Source organism: Serinus canaria, chromosome 3 (assembly GCF_022539315.1).
Source record: "Serinus canaria isolate serCan28SL12 chromosome 3, serCan2020, whole genome shotgun sequence".
In the NCBI taxonomy this organism is placed as follows: Eukaryota; Metazoa; Chordata; class Aves; order Passeriformes; family Fringillidae; genus Serinus; species Serinus canaria.
In genome coordinates, this window is record NC_066316.1 from 16,944,430 (window position 1) to 16,964,822 (window position 20,393).

General features: G+C 41.6%; 1 protein-coding gene across 1 annotated transcript; it reads right to left on the reverse strand.

The window, feature by feature from the left end:
- Positions 1–3,521: 3,521 nt before the first annotated feature.
- CNRIP1 (cannabinoid receptor interacting protein 1) lies at positions 3,522–11,938 on the reverse strand. Its single transcript, XM_009096237.4, has 3 exons — positions 11,607–11,938; positions 10,784–10,928; positions 3,522–6,249 (listed from the first exon to the last, which is right to left on the reverse strand). The coding sequence occupies exons 1-3, from the start codon at positions 11,783–11,785 to the stop codon at positions 6,085–6,087; spliced, it is 489 nt and encodes a 162-aa protein (XP_009094485.3). The 5' UTR covers positions 11,786–11,938; the 3' UTR covers positions 3,522–6,084.
- Positions 11,939–20,393: the final 8,455 nt, after the last annotated feature.

Genomic DNA, 20,393 nt, shown 5'->3' on the forward strand with positions numbered 1-20,393 from the left:
TCATCACACATAAGGCCAGCCCAATGACTATTCTGGTTAATGCCCCCCGCCTACAAAAATAACTTATTAGGGATAACACCAGAGCTATTTTTGGGTAAGGAAATAACCCTAGGGACCACAAAGGTAATAAAACTTCAAACACCCCTAGGGACCAGAAATACTGGCAGGCTTTCACCCCAAATGACATTATGAATAACCAATATGCCCACGAAACAACCAGAACCAAAAATATTATTGTTATAGGTTTTTTTCCACTGTCTTTGGCCTCCGTTTCCCGGCCAATGCACCAAGAAGTTAACTGTCTTGGTTTAGGACAAATTAGGGGAAATCTCCGAAAGGGAGTCCCCTAAAACAAACCTCCAACCACCCCTCCCCCAATACCGGGTTCGGGAAGGAATTCCTCGGAGGAGCAAAGTGGAAAATAAAACCTATTTAATAACAAGTAACAAAGGAACACTCCCCAACACAAGAAAAGAAAAAGAAACCAGACAGTGTTGTGGAGGGTGCTGATCTTCTTCTCGCAGACTCCGGGGGGTCCTGGACGGCCCAGGTCAGGTCCGGAGCCGGTACGGTATCTTCAGGGGAGGGTAAGAAAGAGGGAAAGGAAAAAAAAAAAGAAGAGCGCAAAAGAAAGCAAGCCAGCCAAGCTAAGCAGCAGCAGCAAGCAAAAGCAAAAGCAGCCAGCAAGCTAAGCAGCAGCAGCCAGCCAGCCAAAAAGCAAAAGCCAAGGTGCCCGGTCACCCTCACCCCCCCCTCCCCGCCCCGCCGCAGCAAGACGGCCGGGGGGGGGGGGGGAAGAAAGGCCAGACACAACACACGATATTGGGATAAAGGCTGTCACCCCACGACATCCTGATACACAAAATGCTGCCAGATTTGAACAGAGTAGATGCACAATACTTTTTCGTTTGTTTGTTTTAATGCTTTTCAAATCTCTGCAGGGTAATCATATAGTTTCCATACAGAATGGGGATGACTGCAGTTGTATTTTCATACCCTGGTGTTTCCTACATTTGCTCAGCTTACCTGTAGCATAGTATTTAGCCAGAAATGTCTCAGAAGCCAGAAGAGAAAATTATACATTTAATTAAAAAACTTGAACACCCAACAAATTTAAAAAAGGTACCAACTCAGACTATATATTCTATGCACAGAATTGGCCACAGCTTGTTCTCTCCAGTAAGTCTGAAATGTGGGAAGTGCCTGAGGTGAATCTGTTGGCATAGCAACACAGTGAGCAGGAGAATGCCATCCCAGTCAGAAAAGAGTGTATGTTGTGATATTGCACTACTGCCACTTGTTTTCAGACTGTCTTTATAAGATATTAAACTCATAAAGATTCATTTCAAACTTCTGAGAACATTTGGTCCCTGTAGCACATATACTGTAGTCTCATGTGGATATTACTGACAGTGTTGTCACAGTCACTCCTGTAACAGCAGGCTCCCAACCTTGTCTTTACTGTGCTGAGAATGAGCAGAAGGTCCAGTTAACCACCAGGACAGTCATATAGTTCTTGCCTTCATCATCATGCACTAATAGTTTGCAATTTCTTCTCCCAGGATTGTTCAAAGGCTGCAGATCCTAGATGGGATAACAGGCTGTTCCTCACTATTGGAATAAAGGAAGTAGGAGAGCCTGTTCTCTGGGGGAAGGAAACAAAAGGTGTTACAGAGAGCATGCAAAGCACTGGTACATGGATTGCTGTATCAAGACTCAAGTTTGTCTGAGTGAGGGCAAATAGAATATCAGAGCCTTGCACTGGTCAATGCAGACATGCTGCCATGAATTGTTTCTTAAAATTTAATATTTTTTAGCATAAAAATTGATTGAGAGTCTGTCTGTCATTGCTTTTAAGCCATGTGTCCAATGGAGATCTGTTTGTCTATGTGCTCATAGTGCAATTCACTGTGGGTCAAAAGGTAGCAAAGTCCAATGACTGCAGTGGGATAATTCACAAAACCTTACAGTAGTCACAGAGAAACAATGCAGAGAGAACTAGTTTGTCTCTTTCTAGCTTGATGCCACCTATTCTTCCTAATGCTGAAAGCCAAGGCTCATAGGGATTTGAAGCCTTAAATCTTGGTATCAGGGAGAGGAGGAAAAGAAAGCAGTCCAAGAAATGCTGGTGACAGCTGCCAAGCATGCAGCAGGGAAGGCCTATGGGCAGGAGTGGGTGTCTCTTCTGGCCAAAGGTCTGGATCAGCTATACTAAAGAGGACTTTGCATGTCACTGCTTCTGAGCTTTGTAGAGTTAAGGGAAAACATGAATGTTGAAAGACTCATTTTTCTGCTGCTTTGTGCTTCGGGGTTGATGTAGCTATTAAGGCAATGCTTTGAATTTTGAAAGTCATTGCATTTTTCTCAGATCTCAGAAAGAGGTTAGCATTTATGAGGTTAGCATTAACATGCCACGTCCTTATTTAATCAAAGCTTTGCATGAGACTTTAGAAGAATGGAACACGCAGCACATACATTAAAGTTTTACATAGCAAGTGAGGGCAGTGCATTTAACCAAGTGAAAAAGAACCTCTCCTGGCATGCAAAAGCCTTGTATTACAAAACTTACACCTTTATTGTACAGAAGTTCTGTCCACATCTTTTATATAAAGAATTATATAAATGAGGTCCTCTGATTCTTTGCTAGTCTAGAATCAGTAAGGGTCACTGCGTTTGCAAACCAATGGACAGAGCTTCAGCTGAAGCCAGTAAAACCTCTTTACCATGTGAAAGTAGAGCATTGAGACTTGAGGTGTATTACTTCTGTTTCATATGCAATCAGATGTTAGGAGATATCAAAGTCTGTAGTAGCTGCACTAAACACAAAGTGTTGTGCAAAATCTAATGATCTAATACAAAGCCCTATGCAGGATCACAACTGTAATAGTCATGACAAATAACTTGCTTTTGAATCCTGTTAGCAGTATCAAAGAGCTATCTGCTACCTCTAAATATAGATGAAAAAGTGACACAAAGATTTGGAATGTTCATTTCATTTTTCTTATGAAAATGACAGCTGGACACTTCATGACAAAAATCTTGAAGTGTCTTATTTATAAAACCCCCAGCTATGAGTGCTTTCTGGTTTCAGCTGGATTGACACGTTGTCAGTATTTTCTGACATATATATTTGATCCTAGTGTACTGTGTCCTGAATTATAGGACTGAGTTCTGTATATACAGTACTGAGACCTGTATAAAAATGGAAATATTAATTAGAAAAAGCTGTGTAAAGAACAAACTTGTCTGGAGATTTAAGTGCTGACTGAATAATGCATCAAACTGTCACAGCAACAATTTTGTAGTGACTCAAATTCTATGAATATTCAACAGAATTGTCCTGGATGAAAGAAATTCAAAACATTACTTTCAGGAAATGGCTGAAGTCTTGGGTCTCCTTTACTAGGAGCAAATGTATATTTTGTTAGCAAAGCACTTCATGAGCAAGAGGAAGTTGATGGGAATATTTTGCTTTATATGTGTGGAGTATCAGAGCTGGTGGTATGGATACTCAACTGACATCACATGAATAATCTTCTATTTAAGAATAATGCAAATCACATTTCTGTATGCTTCAACCTCACCCAGGGGAGAAGAGTAGAAGAGCTGATAAATGCCATTGACACCTCCCCCAGAGAAGTGATTAACCAGTTCTCATCCTTTCTATCTCTGCTGCTGTCTGGGCAGGGGTGCTGCAATCCTGGGCAGCAATGCTCAGTCTTAGAATATGGGACCTGTACAACAGTTGCTCTTGCTGATCTCTCCTTTCTTTTAAAAGCAACTTGCTCCATCTGCAGCCTTTTTCTTGAGCATCCTCTCAATTGAATTGCTACAGGACCTGCTAGGTTGTAAGTGAAAAGATGTCCTACTTGGCATTAAAGTGGGCATGAGAATTTGCTTTAGGAACGGTATACTTCCAGCTGGCTGAGAATATCAATCCTTCTGTGCCAGGATTGGCTGGTTTTATTCATTGCAGCATTTTTTAAATGCTGGAGAGCTAGGACACTGTGGGTCTTACATGTTTTTTACTAGGACAGATGTCTGTGAATTTATGTGTCACATGTATTGTGTGCCAGTGTACATATATGTTCTTATGTAGAAACAAAATAAACCAAAGTATGCAAATTATTGAAGAATAAAATCACTTTTCAAGCAATGTAGAGACAGAACTCATTCACAGCTGGAAGTCTAGAATAATTAAAGCATGTTATCTGGAAACTTCTGCTAAAATGCTGGCAGTAGTACTTCTGCCTGAAGTGCAGGTTTTAATTTGGTCAGTTTTTTTTCATTTTGAAGAATTCTTGCTAAGAAAAGTCTAGGAAAGAAGTTAATGGAGAAGATTATTTCTAGATTTTCATTTCAGTAAAATTTGCCCATATAATGTTGCCTTAGAATGGAGATGCAGCTGGCTAGTTCACCGTTACACACTGAGCTAGCTGGATTACATCAGTGCCACTGTCAGTTCTTTTGGCTGTAGAAATCTAGTAAAGCTAGAAAACTAGTAAAGCCTTTTGATTAATAACTCAGTAGAAGTAAATATTTCTTTGCTAATTCAATTCTGTCCTAAATCTTTTCTTTTCACTCCATATTACTGGAACTAACTGCATATTAATAAGCTCTTCTGAGTGTTATCACATTAACCATCTGCATTTTGTCACACTGGATCTGTCTTTCCTAGAAACAGTAGCTTTGGCCTGCATTCTCAGAAAGCACTGGCTACATACCTTCTACTGTCTGATTCTCTAAAACCACTTCCTTTTTAAATACAGTGTTTTCAGCTCATTTAGATGGCCATAGTAGAGAAGAAATTGTTTAGGTCCTTTAATTACAAAGATCAGTAGTCATGTTTACCATTTACCTATACAATTTACAAATTATTCACAAAGGGAATAACAGATATGCAGGAACTGACAGCTTACTTCAACCCAAGCTGGAGACAGGACAAGTGTAGTTGTTTCCTTGCTTCCCTGTCTTTACAGAAATAAAAGATACATCTGTTTTGTGTTGTCTGTTTGTGTTAAACATTGATCTACTGTTTATGAAGCACCTTTAGTTATAACTATGCAAATGCTTGCATGCTTATCTTTATTTGAAAAGCTGCAGAGAATGTATAAATATGCCCTGGGATCTGCACCTTCACACTACTGAGTGCTTGTTGGTCAGAAATCTTGTCAGTGAATACAGTGGTCAGGCTTGAAAATGTTGATTTGTAAGATTTAACTGATCTCATCAATGTGTCATTAGAATAAAAATGGAGTTTAATATCAGAACTCTTACTCTAGGAAATAAATTAAGTATGGCTGCTGTATCTCTCTAGGATACTATATGATCTTAAGATAGGTCTTAGCCGTGTTGTTAGATGTCTTGGATAACACAATGGACTTATTGTTCTTCCTTCATCATGTTTTATACCATTTCCTAATGCTATTTCAAAGACTGGAAAGCTTAAAAAAAAAGAATCCTCTTTAGGAGATTTGGTAAATTATCAAACTTCACAGAATATCTTACAGCACTTAACAAAAGGGAGAATGAGTTCCTAAATCCCTTGGTATGAAAGCACAATACCAACAGTGCATTAGCTGCCATTTAGCTAAACCTACAAGTAACCATATTTTTAATTTTTGGTGTCCACTGGGAAGACAGTGCTACGACAAAATGCTTGAAGGAACACACCGATTATGGAGCAAACAGAGGTAAATACAGAAATCACCAATGTGATGTTAATCCAAATTCTAAGCAATGAAGCAAAACACTTCACAAAAGTTGTTACATCTAGTCAAAATAATCCAAATACTTACAACAGTATTATGATATGACTTCCTACCAAGCTATCAGATAATCCTTTACCATGAACCTTTCAGTATTCTCAGGATGACAGATAAAGAATCTTACAGATGACATGGTAAACTTAAAATGCAGTAATAGGCAAATATTTTAGTGGCATCACCTGTATATACAATGTAGTTGCTGGAACCTTATGGACAAAGCAGTGTTACAATATGCCTTTGGTAAGGCTTCTTGCTGGTTTAAAAAGGTAGATTTTTCTTTAGGGAGATTTTCCAGCAGTATTGGTTTCCCATCTCTTCAGTGGAAGGTCTCTTTATTGATCCACATGAGACTGCGTGTTTCATTTGGTTTGCATTCGTACTCAATACTGCCAAAGCTGTTTCCCCATTGGCAATGATCCCGCTTGTGGTAGTTGTAGAATTTGACTTGCCAGACTGTCTCAAAAACGCCAATGTCATTAAACTGTGAGGAAGAGGAAATACCAGTGTTAGTGAGCTGATTATTTTGTTGGTTTCTCTTTCATCCTGAGAAATAACACTTGTGAAGCTGCAGAACATGAAACACCTGGTATAAGGACCATTGCTCCTCAGATCAATAAATCAAAGACCTGTAAAACCTGCTCTAACAATCAGAAAGTCTTATGTTTAACCATACATAGTACATGATGTACTGTCCTCTTGCACTCACATCTGGGATAGGTGAGGGAGTAAAAATATTCAAGTTGCCACATGGATAAATGTTACTAACAACAAGAATCAAAGCCATAATCTTTCTTAAGATGACACAGCTTGTATATACTATAGATCATGTGCCAGTGACCTGCAGTGATACACACCATCACTTTACCTTTATACCATACCTAGAGACTGCAGTTGGGATTGGGAAGATTCTTCTTTTCTTCAGTCTGAAACTTTTAATGTATCTGCATTTTGAAGTCTTGTATTTGTAGTGTATTGACTGAGATGTGCTGCTCTTGCACACCACTTACTACTTTCCTGGAATTCTATTCCACATTTTAAATGAGACTTGAGCAAGAGAATTTCTGTGTGCATATCTGTAACTGTTAGTTGGACTGTGATAGTGCAGCTGAGTAATAAGAGCTAATAAAGAGATAGACAGCCTGTTTAGCAGATAAGTGTCTAATACAGTGAGGTAGTGAGAATTGACTCTAAATTGTCTGTGCACGCAGCTTTAAAGTGAATGAGACTGTGGCTACAATAGAAGTTCTATGGCTATAATAAAAAGTTTTGTAAGATAAAGTTGGGGTTTTTTTCTTTGAGCCACTCCTAGACACCTGTACAACATCAGAAAGCCTCCGTGAGGCTTTCAAGAATAAATTATTATTCCAGTTTTAATGGTAATGGAAAATTTGAGTTCCTATGCCTTGAGACATTGCAGAGAATCTCAAATGGGGGTGTGAAGCCTGTATGTATTGCCATTGGCACTAAGCCAGTATGGCTTGTTGATTGTGTTATGTTAGAAGATACTAGACAGTGAATTTAGTGCTACTGAATGGCACTATTCTTCAGTATTTTTTCCCTTTCATTTTCCCTTCATTAAAGTGAGTATTTCCATCACTCACTTTAATGACTGCTTCTTCACTTGACTGTTTTTTATTCCTATCATGTGCCTGGGAGCAGATCTTTGATCATCTGCCTGCTACAATCACATTTGCAAAGTCAGTATAAAAGCTCTTTTACTGAGAAATTGTTCCTGATTTACAAGCAGAGTCTTCTGTATCCAGATTTTTCAGAAGGACAAATTTGTCATTGTTCTTTTGAAATTCAAAATGTGGTTTGTAAGGTGCTGCTGTGTAATAGCCATTACTTTAAACCTTCCTCTCGCCCACCCTGATAAGTTAAATTTAGCCTGGACAATAGCAGAAGTTGCTGTGTGCTGTAAGTGGAGGGGTTTTATTTGGCTCCAGTTACAAGTGTTACCTTGAAGGAGTAACAGAAACATTTCTGCCACTTCCTTTGACTAAGAAAGAATCAGATGTACAGCTATTTTATCTCTCCTAGCAACTAAAACCTTAATTAAGGACATTTTTAAAATCAATCATCTTTGATAGTAGTCCTGTTACAATCATAATGCAAGACAGTAAAGGTTAAGCACATTGGGTATTACTGTGCACAGTCCACAAAACTTGTCAGAGAGGAGAATCAGCCACCCTCACTGTGGAAACTAAGGAAGAAAAGGCATTTCTAGCAACATTTTTAGAAGGTGATATGACACAAGAGCATAATTTCATTTCATTAATGTACAAAGGATCTGAATTTCAAAAAGATAGATGAAGAAAGCAAATTTAATTTTCCTTAATGATCCAGTTTGCTGAGCTACCCTGAGTAATTCAAATGCTCTGGGTTTCCAGGAGAAGGAAAAAATCAATTGCAGAACTTTTCTACTACCATGTGCCTCCCACAGCCTGGTGCTTAGCACATGTAGAAGCTCTGTGGCATCCTTAGAGCTCCCCTGAATTCTCATGGCTCCTACAGTTGAATACTGGCTACTCCGCTGAGCTTATATATGGGCATCCCCAGGGAGGAAGAACAGCCCTGCTCTTTGCAGGTCAGGCTTCAGATTAAGTGTATTTCCCTGTCTGCTCTCCTCAATCATGTGGTGCTGTAGGAGTAAATAGTTATTTAATCACTTCCTCTACATTTGCATGCTGAGATGATTTTATAGTTAGTACTGTGAATACAGTTCTAGCTTCTTTATTCAATCTTAGACTAGTCTGATCAAGAATAAAATGAGGTCCAAAGGCAGGTTTCTAACTTAGTTTATACCATTTGTTAGACAGTTTAGCAGTTTCTGGATAGTGTGCATGATTGACCAATCAGGTAACAGAAACATATAATCAGATTCTGGAATTCAGAAACAGGATTGCTGTTCAACTCTGGCTGTCATGGGTCAGATGTCTTCTAGCCAGTTAAAGCAGCAACACAAAGAATTATTTGTTTAAAGTTTCAAAGCAGATAGGAAAGAAGTTCTTATGGATCTTAATGGACCTTAAGTCATTAAGACTAGATTGGCAGTATCAGACTTGTTTTTGACTGCAGGACTGATCTCACAATCTCTTTCTAATGTGAATTCAGTTTTTATGTGTAAAATAATGTCCTTATTGCCATAGGATGCATCGGTATTCTGTCTGTTTTAGAAAAGGAAGTGGAGGCAGGAGTTCCTCATAATTGAAGGAAATAGGAAAATCTAAAGCTGTCTGCAATAAGCTCAGTTTTGAAGATTCAGGAAGTAGGCATTCAAAGCAGTTTTCAGGCTGGGGTATCTGAGGCTTGTTCACTACAACTATTACAGCTCTGCTTAGCTAAGCAGCAAAATGATGAGTTAAACAAGTAAATCCCTTTGGAGTTGCCTATATTTAATATTTAAAAGCATCATTTGTGGGTATCTAATTCTGTACTGATGAACCTATCTATCAAGATCAGTTCCTAAAAGGAATTAAGGACTTGCTTAATGCTTGAAAATCCCATTAGCTTCATGGTTAATATCCCAGGATCTTATCTGTAAAAGCAGCTCTTTGGGCAAATATTGTGGCTACTCATTCTGATGCTGCAACAAACCATGTCAGAGCTTGTAACTGAATGTCAGAACCTACTTACATTTCATCTGTGATTTGACTTAACTTTTCTAAAGGAAAAGTTAAATTTCTAGATTTTCAGAGTTCACATCAGTGCTGCACTTAGGGATAAAGGTGACCAGCAAACAAGGATGCCTTAGTCAAAGCAGATGATTTTTTGGGAATGCTGTCCTTTCTCCTCCTGGAGCAAGGTGAAATATAAATACAATGATCAACAGTGGCATCCAGCACCTATGTTCAGCTTTTTGTGAAATAATACTGCATTTGGTTTTCCTGGGTGGTGGCTGTATATAAAAGTGATTAACATAATACTCCATATTAATCTTAATAACCCAAGATTATGAAATAGTAATGTGATGTGGGTCTCCAAAATTAAGTTAGGCACATTGTAATTATTAGAAACACCAAATGGAGATGTTACAGTTCTTATTCAGAAGGGGATTACTATGCTGAACTATGATTCCAGAAAAAAAAAATACTGAAAAGCAATATGAAATATTGTCTGTAGAAAGCAAACGCCATAAAATTCTGAAATCTGGTGGGTTTGTTTAAACTGGAACAGACTCTTAAGAGAGCTTCAGATGAAGATGGCTTGCTGCCATCTTGATTCCTTTTTTTGGTAGAGAAGACATGGAATAAACAGCAGGAATCCCTCACAGGAGAAGAAAAAAAACTGCCAAAACTGAGCATACTACCCAAAGAGTGCTGTGGAAATCTGCCTGCTGCACTTCATGTCTTCTATTAGCTCTGCTGCCTTGTGGGCTGGAGCTTTTGTCATCTCACTTTGGGGCCATGGAGCCTCTCTTTCAGACTGGGGTGAGGAGCTGCTTAAATATGAATTTAGGTTTGTGGGTGCAGATAATGGAAACATATGGGAAAAGAGAGAAGACAGCCTTGGGTGTTCTCCTGGCAAGTTCTCTGGCAAGTCCGCAGGCATGCTGAAGGTGACAGATGGAGGGAGAGAGCAGTCACCCCTTGTGCTTGGGGCATGCTCTGTGCTAAAAAAAAAATGGTGCTGCCAGACAAAAGAGGGTCCCTGTATGCCAAGGGATTGGATGTCTAGCCAAGAACCTCAGTGGGAGCTGTCTGATATGTATAGTATGTCCTATAGAAGGGGTGGGATGTTCAGCTCACAATTCTTTCAGCTGCATCACCCCCAAGGTGCAGGTCTCTAGAAAACCTTATACTTCCTCCTGGCCCTTGCTGTTTTCTTCGGAGAGAAGGCAGCAGGATTTGTATTTTCCAGCTATGTTCTGTCCAGCGATCTTAGTGAGACAAAGCAAAGGAGAAGGCAGCTGCAACTAGACTTTGTCCTGGAGTATTTCACCACACTCTCCCTGGGAGTCAACCCACTGCTGCCCTCCCCTCATCCTCTTATGCCAGGCTTGGAGAACCACATACCTGCATATTGACTTGGATGGGCTGTCTCTCCCCACTTTTGGTATGGGGCACCCCTTCGGTGTCATAGATCCCTGTGTAAGAGGCCACTTGTGCATCGCGTGATTTCTCTTCCAGTGGGACATTAACACCGCCGATGCCCATGGTCCTACAAAAAGACAGGATCCAGCCTTTCACAGCCCTGAATTCCCCCTTCCCTGGCAGTTTGAAGCCAGCACGTGGGTTTGCAGCCTGGTAGCCTCTGTGCTGGGAAAAAGCTTCAGGCATTTTAGCAGACCTGCATGTGCTGCTGACTCATTGGGGCTTCTGAAATGTGCCAGGGCTCTGCAGCCACCCAGTGAAGGAGCAGAAAGGAGTGGCAGGCGGGATCTGATTTCGAATGGATCGGGAGAGGTTAGTCGAATCTCTTCGGCGGGGCTGCCCCTCCACCCAGAGCTGGTTCCCCATCTGGTCCCTGCCTCTGCTTTGCAACGCCGCAGCGAGGCTTCGGCGTTGTGTAGGAGGGGCTTCTTCCTCCAGCGAAAGCCGCGGGGAAGGAAGGAGAAAAGGAGCTGGGCTTGAAGAGACTCCGGGAGAAGGTGGGGAGGGAGAGGGAAGGCAGCGATTCCCAAACGTGGCCCCCCCAGGCCAGCCAGGCGGAGCACAGGGAACAGCTGGCAAGGGACACAGAAACGGGGCCACCGAAAGTAAAAGGGCGGGGAGGGAGAAATCACGGAAACCCCGCGCTGACAGCCGGCCAGGAAAAAACATTAAATATCTAAAAATAAAGCAGTGGGAGGGAGAGGAGGGCCGGGAGAGCCGCCCAGAGGAGGACGGCCGCACTTACGTGACCTGGACGATGCCGGGTCGGAGGGACACCTCGATCTTGTACTTGGCCCCGGTCAGCAGCTTGATGGTGCGGTTCTGACCGAAGCGCTGCCCATCCACCTTGAAATACACGGCCCCGTCGTTGGGCTGGATTTTGAGGGAGACGCTGATTTTCACGAGGCCGGGAATGTCGCCCATCGCTTGCGGCCGGAGGGGCCTATGGGCTCTGCGCGCGTCTCGACCCCTCCGAGGAAAGGCGGCTGGCCGGGAGCGAGGGAGAGGAAGAGGAGGAGGAGGAGGAGGGAGAAGGAAGAGGAGGGACTGCCGGATCCCAGCCAACCCAGCCCTTCTCAAAAGCAGCGGATGAGATGCTTGATTATTTATTTTCCCTCCCATTAATCACAGCGTAGCATCTGGGCAGCTGATGTCTTTCCCCCCTCTTCTTCCCCCCGCCTCCACTTCATCACTCCTCCCCATATCCTGGTCTGGGGGACATTTGCAGTTGATCAGATTGCTGCCGGTTTCCAGGGACTTAATCTGGCCCCGATTACTGCAACCTTAATCCCGCAGCTCGTCCCAGGGGAAACGAGGCGGGCCTGGGCAGGGCTCCTCCGGTTCAGCACCATGGGCGCGGACAGCGGCAAGGGCAGGGAGCCCCCTGCGGGCTCCTCCGTGGGGTCCCGCTTGAGGGGAGCCCCCCCAAACCACCCCCGACCCCCTCACCTGGGGGGAGGCCCCCAAATCTCCCACCCGGGAAAGGCCTCCCTAAGGCTGATCGAGCCCTCTGGGGTGGGTTGAAACATCTGTGTGGCGGCACGGAGGAGCCAGAGCTGCCCGAGAGAGAGGGGAGGGCAGGCAGCAAAGACGTGGTTTTCTGGTTCTTCTCTCCCCCGGTGCAGCAAAAGGTTTTGTTGAGCCACCGTGCCTGGACTGAGGGTCGCTTTCTTGACTGTCAGAGTCACCATGCCTGGACTGAGAGTCACTGTCTTGTTCCCTGAGGTCAACAGTCAACATCAGCAGGCCAAGGTTTCTCTTGGGATTATTTTAATGACTTCATTGCAATCCTCTTATTTAAATAGAAAAAAAAAAAAAAAAAAAACTCCGCTGTAACTGCACTATAAGTCAGAATGTCTTGTCTTGAAGTCTAATACTACTCTTTACATATGGCTGGTGCTCTTTTTTCTTGAACAAAGATCTTTGAAACTGAACAATTTACCATAATTCAACTCTCAGCCTGTCTCATTACCATCTCTAAAGAGATTACTTTTAACCCAGGCAGGTTTGTGCCTATTTTCCATTCTTTTTTATTTGTTCTTATTTGCTGTTAAAACTGCAGCACCCTTATGTCTGACACAAGCTTTGGGCCACAAATATATATTTTGCTTGGACATTATGGCAGAGTTAATGGTTTTATTAGGAGAATTTCATAGGTCCATGTTGCACTGTTCTTTGTTTCTTTGAGGCTGGGATGTACATGTAGTGGTGTAATGTGAACAAAGCCAAATTGTAGTTACAGCATTGCCCACCTGCATTTTCTTATGCATGCAAGTTATTCAGTGCTTTAATTTTATTAGGAACTTTAGGCAAAATAATACATTCTGCTTAAAACCTCTGGGAAAAAAAAACCACCAAAACCCCCAAAATCCTACTGAATATCCCTTGCTTCTGGTCCAGCTAAACACAGGCTTCATAATGTGTTCAGCCATTCAGGTTTCCACAAATATAGGGGCAGGATATGATCCCTGCTTCTCAGAACTGTGTATCTCTGCAAAAATACTACTGAACAAACAAACCAAAAATAAACAAACAACACCCACTCCTGGTGCATTTCTCTTATCTCTTTTCATCACAAGAGAAATCTCATTTTGCATTGCATTCTGCAGAAACTGCTGCATTTTGTAGCTTGTTGGAAGTTTTGCTGGCAGCAAATGCCCTTTCTGTAAGTTTAAATGTAATTCCGTATGAAATCACAGAGGCCTCACCTGTGGAGAATGTGATACTATCACTTAAAGAGGTGTGTGAAGAGTAATGGCCAGGGATCAGATTTACTTTCTTAATGGGTCAGACATAACATGTAGTAAATTATGTGTAGCTGAAGTCATTGATTGCAATTAGCTTCCTAAGTACATGAGAGGTCAGATCTATAATGAGGGGTTTCCCTCATTCCTTCTGCCTGAATAATTATCTTTCTACGGACACAGCTCAGACTGGAACTTTATTCCTGACCAGTACTAGGCAAACATGAGGGATAACTAAAAAAGCATCATATTATGGAATGTGTATGCATAGTAACTGTCTTACCACATGGAAGTGTAACATGGTGAGAGTAGAACATTTCTGAAGAAGAAATTCTTAATTTAGGCAATGACCTTCTTTTGACTGATCTAATAATTTCACTTGTGTTAATAAATTTACTTATCTGATCCCACCAGATGCCCTTTGTCAGTATAGATCAAGGGAAGGGGTTGCCTTTGCTAAGTCCTTCTGGGAGATTAGTTTTGTTGCTGCCCACATTAATGGCCCTGACCAGCATCACCTGAGGCTGCCCATGGTTTAGTTTTAGTTTAGTTTTGGTTCTCATGCCCTTCCTGAATTATGCTTAGGATAGCTGTTCTCCATCTCCGCCACTGATGTCTCTAGCCATGGATGCCCTTGACCTCACCCTGCATGTTGAGTACCTGGCTTGACCTCAGCCCAAGGATGGAGGTGCTTGATGCTGTGGGATGGGCCCTGGCTAGAGAAAACAGGCCCTTCCAGTCCCCATGGGGATTTTCTATGGGTCTCATATGTCAGGCTGCTACATTACCTGATGTTAATTGCTTGATATTCTGTAGGGAGCAAAATATCTGAAGGAAGAAGAGTCGGTGTGGTTTTTCCAGGAGCACAGAGTAAACATGCTAACATTTGCAATATTCAAAGCTAATAAATCATCATAGACTTAGGACAAAGTCCTATTTCTCCTAAGCCACAGCAGCAATTTGCTGCTGGGAACAAAAAGATAAGGTTGTGACAATTCCTCCCTTCTCTACACCTACCTTTGAAGGGTAGGCTACAATATTTAATGTCTTTCTAAACTGCCAAACTGTTTTTCTATTTGTTTGTTTGTTTGTTTTGAGGGGGATTGTTTGGGTTTTTTGTGTGTGTATCTATGTTTTGGTTTGGTTTTTTTCAGTCCTTCAAATCTACTTTTCATTCCCCTGGCAGCTGAGGCTTCCCAGTCTGTTGTGTGGAGTCAGCAAGGTACACTAAGCTAATTCCCTTCCCTTCGGTATGAAGAATGGAGCACTCATCTGTGTGAGTGATGACTCAGTGTGATGCCTCAGTGCTTTTGAAGGGAGTGGTGAGTGAGTTGTACCCAGCAGTTCTATACCTCTTTTTCTTCCTAAGACTATGAAAGTCTCATACATCCTGCAACATGTGTGAGCTGCATCCTCCAAGACCTCTTTCTTGTGCATAGACCTTCCCAGCCGCACCAGCATAACCTGCATGTATTACTTATGGGGAGCTACTGCTGGGGAGAGGTGAGGGTGGATGTTTTCAATTAAAGCTAAGAGATAACATGCAGATGAACCATGACCTATGCTTTAAGAAGGTCTGAATTATCTAGAAAAAATTCTGGAGAGATGTGTTCAGTCTCTTGATTGCACCTACTCAATATGATCTCTCTAGGCATGATATGTCAACTGCATAAGTTTTCAAGTATTAACATTTATGCAGACCTTCTCACTAATGCACTAATCCTACTGCAAAGCTCAACAATCATTAAATATATAAAATGTACCTTGAGGCAGAACAAGATGGTTCATTTAAGATGGCCAAACCACAGCATTTACATTCTAAGGGGACATGTGATACCTGTATTAGCCTTTTTATGCTTGCTCCTCTTTGATTAATTTCTTAATACAGTGCTAAATTTGGAAATGTTGTGGTTTGGGGTTTCTTTTCAAGAAGGGCATGCAAAGCCACAATTTCTCATGCTCTAAAAATAGCAATATGTATGATTCTAGATGTAGGGAATTGTGCTAAGGCTTGCACCTGCCAGCTCTCAATTTAAAACTTTGATTCTTTCAAGCCCTCTGCCTCTGTGCAGAATTAGAAGTGTTTTTTTACTGAAATGTCAGCTGGACAGTCTTGTTTGGAAATCACTTGAGTGTATCATTCCCATAGAGACAATAATTGTGAACATATAACAATTGTTATGATTTCCCCTGCAAATGCAGCTTGATTTGCCATAGTGACATATACTTATGGATAGGTCATGTGTTTTGCCACCGGCCGGGGGTTATGTACAAATCACGAACGGGATGGGACTGCTGTGGAACGTGCCTCGAGCTGTTTTATTTTTCAGCATCAGTCTCATTACATGGCTATGACAATGGGAAGATGCGAGCAGCTCACATCCCAACCAGCAGACAAAGGACTTAATGTTACAACTTTATAACTTTTTTGACCAATCACACAAAGCAGAAGCATATTGACAGTAGTTCCATCCAACCACTATAACCACACGTACCTTTGGTTAAAACAATGCTTGCTTATTTCGAATACAATGCCTGCTTGTAAGCCTTAAAACACAATGCACAGAGCTCCATTATTAAGCTTCAAACTTCCTCATATCTTGCTAGATAAACTTTTCTGCAGCTTAGGAAGTTATCCTAGACAAGCATTAATACATGGACCATTGTTCTACGCATCCTTGCTTTTCTACTTTTTAAATAATATTTCTGCTGACCAATCTCATGGCTATTGCTTAACTCTAATCACAGTTCTGCTGTTTCTGAGGCCTGTCTTTTGCAGCTTTCCCAAAACCCTCTAATTTTGTGGATTCCCACTTTTTTTTACTGAAATGTCAGCTGGACAGTCTTGTTTGAAAATCACTTGAGTGTATCTTTCCCATAGAGACAATAATTTTGAACATATAACAATTGTTATAATTTCCCCTGCAAATGCAGCTTGATTTGCCATAGTGACATATACTTACGGATAGGTCATGTGTTTTACTACAGATTAGGTGGGTTTGTGGCATTTACAGTGCAACAAACATGTTAGAACCATCTCTGTAAGGGCTTGTGGAGCAATGAAGCAGGTGTAACTGAGAATTTTGTCTTCCTTGCAGCTGCTGTATGGTTCCAATTTTTGGTATAAACACATCTTAGTCCCTCTTGCTTAGATACATGTGGTTGATCTTTTTTTCTCAGTGCTTGCAGGAACTTATATTCTGAATTAGCAGAAATAAAGAATTTTCTGAAGAAATTCAGCAGTAAGTTCTCCTGTACAAGAAGAGTAAACTGAGCTAACATATTCAGCTCTGCTGCAGATTGTAATATTGTGACAAATTCTGGTCATCTGACATCATACACCTTTACCTACTTGAGACAGAAATGGAGAGGACATAGTAAGTTATAGCAGATTTCCACATTGCAGGTTATCTTCTCCTTCTGATAAAGCTCTTCCTCCCCTTTGTGGAGAGGTAAAAGAAATGCAGCTCTTCCTCCCTCTTATGCCTGGTGCTGCTCTTTAGGAATGGCTGGACAAAGAAGACTGACATCCACAGTCCACACTCCCTTGCACCTGCCACAGCTACTGTGTGTTTAAGGACCATTTTGCCTGACATGAATGATTCAGCTACATCAGCATGTTTCTGTCTAGGGGGGGATGAAGTGCTGATTTCCCTGCAGTAGTGTGTCGTAAATGAAACCAAACCTCAGCATTAAAGAACAGGATTGCCCCAGACTTGTAAAGTGGAACAGCAAAAGGACGAGCTGAGCTTTGAAGATGAAATAGAAACAATAAAAAGGTGTTATAAAAGTGGTTGCCTTCAGTTAACATTAAATGGAAGTTATTTTGTGTTTTGACACTGAGTAGCATAAGTAGTAATGGTAAATTCTGGAGCCTTTGGCTAGGTGCCACTGCATTTAGATTTACATTTCATACCGCCAAAGGCTTTTCACACAGATAAGTGAGAAAAAGGAGTTTTTGTGAAATTGTGGAATCCCCATCCTTTTCTGTTTTCATTAAACCACTTTTTAGTATAGGGATATATAGATATTCTATTGAGGAGTACCTATCTCTGGTCATCTCATATCGCAAATTTATTGTGCAGGGCCCTGTCATCCTGATTCAGCACAAGCACTGAGTCAGCAGGAGCAGGTGAGCAGGAAAACCTGCACAAAGGATGCCTGCAGGGAGGGAAATACTGGCAGGTTCTTTTGTCTTTGCTCCCCATAAAGCCTTCCAGCTAGGGAGGGGGCTTCCTTTCCTCACACCGAGGTGGGGGACGCAAAGTAGGGACAGAAAGAAGAGCTGTGATCCTGTTCTTGGTCTTTAATCATAGCTCCAAGCTCTGAAGCATTATGTCCTCAAGGCAGGTAATAAAGGGATAATTTGGCTTTCAAATTACACTTTGAGACTTACTGTTGACTATGACCAGTATTTTTTGGTATTTGGTATTGACCGGTATTTTAGGTTTATCCAATTGGAGAAAAGGAAAAAAAAAAGTATCTTTTCCTGAAGATAGAACCACAGAAATGAAAGTGAAGAGAAGGAAACAATTCCCCTTTGTAGAAAGATTCTTGGCAGAACAAGGGCATGCTATTTTCCTACAAGAATTGGACAACCCTGGCCTGCAGCTTACAGAATTACTTTGAAGACCATGTACTGTCCTTGGAACAAGATAGACCATGTACTGTTCTCAAATAGATACAACAAAGAAAAATGAGCATTGTGCCAGGATGAGGCCAGATGCCAGGCACATTGTGGGAATGTCTAATTTAGCACACGTTAGCAAAAATGCTTATAGCGTGACAAGCAATCAGCAAATAACATGTATGTATGAATGCAGCCTCTTAACCAATGAGCATTAAGCATTAGTGGCGTGAGACAGTGTATAGAGAAAGATAAGTATGTCAAAGTAAAGTAGAACATGTAGCCCCATTGGTGTGATTGTTGTTACTCAGCTGACTCCGTGGGACCCTCTTGACACCTTCTTAAAGCAAAAAGAATTAGTGACCAAAAAAGACATTATACAGGAGGATTCTACAAGCTCCTCAGTCCCTCAAACATCTTTTTAAAACTTCTGGGGGAAGAAGAGAACGTTCACAGAAATATAACTCAGAAATCCCATTAGATTATCTCTGCTCCAGGAATCCAGAGCATCTTCAGTTCATTCCAAGTCCTAGACCTGGTGGGCAAATTTTCTATTGTAAATGTTGGACAAGGTTTTTGATCACTTTTTAGTGGTAATTTTTTACTTTTAATTCCAAGGACCATGAAGTTTTATTAGGTCTGTTGAGATTCTGTCTCTAATAATTTTAAAATCTAATTGTTGAATTCAAGTATGCTTCACAGCCAGAGAATACATGGAGTCTTTAATTTGCAAACTGATGGATTGGGTTCATCAGCAGCTAGTGCCTCTAATAGCAATAAGATCCTTACAACAGTATGACTTACATGAACAAAGGAACAATGTACTGGGACTGCAGGTTTTAGAAACCCCAAACAATATAGTGATAGATTAAATCATCACAAAAAAGTATGCTTTGGACAGAATGCACCATGACATAACCATAATGTTTCAGGTTAAAATGTTTAACCTGAAACAGGTGGTACAGACAGGTGCTCTGCCTGCACAGAGACTGGATGTGTCATTTGAGCAGCAACTCACTGAGAAAGACCTGGAAAAGGAAAATCTCAATTCAGACATTGAGGAAAAACACCCAGCAACTGGGATAGTGAAGCATTGATACAGATACCAAAGAAGGAGTGGAGTCCTATTTGTGAGAATACCACTAAATAGGCATCAGTGAGGAATGTCTAGGAAAGGTCTCTGAGGGCTCTGCTAACCCTCTGGTCCCCTATCACAGACTTGTGAGTTAGACTTCCTTCAGAGTAAAGTCTGAGACAGAGAGTCATATGGAGAACAGGAATTTCTGTCTGTGAAAAAAGTCCCTGTTTAGGAATCTTTAGTTTGGCAGTGGTGACAGATGGAGACACCCTGGGCTTAATCAACACTTATCTGAATGAGGTTAGCTGCAAAAGTGACCTGGAATCTTGTGCTTGGAAGAACACAAGAGGCTGCTTCAAGACACCATGAAGCAGCCTCTTATCGCTTCCCATATACACTCACTTTCTTCTATATGGGGAAGAGGGGTTGTGACTCTGGTATTTATAAAAACCTATGCATTTGCCTTGTCTTTTTCCAAAGAAAGCCAAACAAGCTCTGCAGGAAGTAAAAGATGATTGTACAAAGCATTTTGTGGTCAGTGCTTTAGGTAATGCACAGGTCTAATCCATTTGTGCCTATTTGACAGCAGACGTCTTTGGGAGGCTTCAGCATCAAAATTCAAATCCTGATCAAGTCTGATAAACAAATTTCTCATATCAGCAGAGGGCGCATCCTCATTAACCAAGTGAGGGTCCTCCACCTTCCTGCCAGACCCCACATGCTTGCCCTCATGGAGCCAGGTTTGGAAGGCAGGGTGAAGTGAAAGCATTGATGCATTGAAAACCTGTCTCTGAAATCATTTGGCATGCACCAGGCAGCAGCAGCACCATGCCCTGTTTTGGGTGTTTTGGTAGAGCTCATGTATTTGCAGAGCAGGCCCAGTTCCTTGTGACTGAACACTGAAGTGTTTATTTAACTTCCCAGGACTCTGTCATCAAGGCTGGCTGTATTTGAGAGGATGGAGTGTTTTGTCAGGCTGTTGTCTGTGCTGCCAGAGACAGACTATAAATACACATGTACTTCTGCATTTCCCTATCTCTCACTCTCTAAGAGGAAATGGGCTTGCGATTAGCATTGAGAGGA

Bases quoted from the DNA above. Each gene is read 5' to 3' on its own strand.
- CNRIP1 (XM_009096237.4), bottom strand. From the start codon at position 11,785: ATGGGCGACATTCCCGGCCTCGTGAAAATCAGCGTCTCCCTCAAAATC. The intron at 10,929-11,606 runs GTAAGTGCGGCC...GTCTTTTTGTAG, and splicing joins CCCGGCATCGTCCAGGTCAC to GACCATGGGCATCGGCGGTG. The intron at 6,250-10,783 runs GTATGTGGTTCT...TCTTCCTCACAG, and splicing joins CCATCCAAGTCAATATGCAG to TTTAATGACATTGGCGTTTT.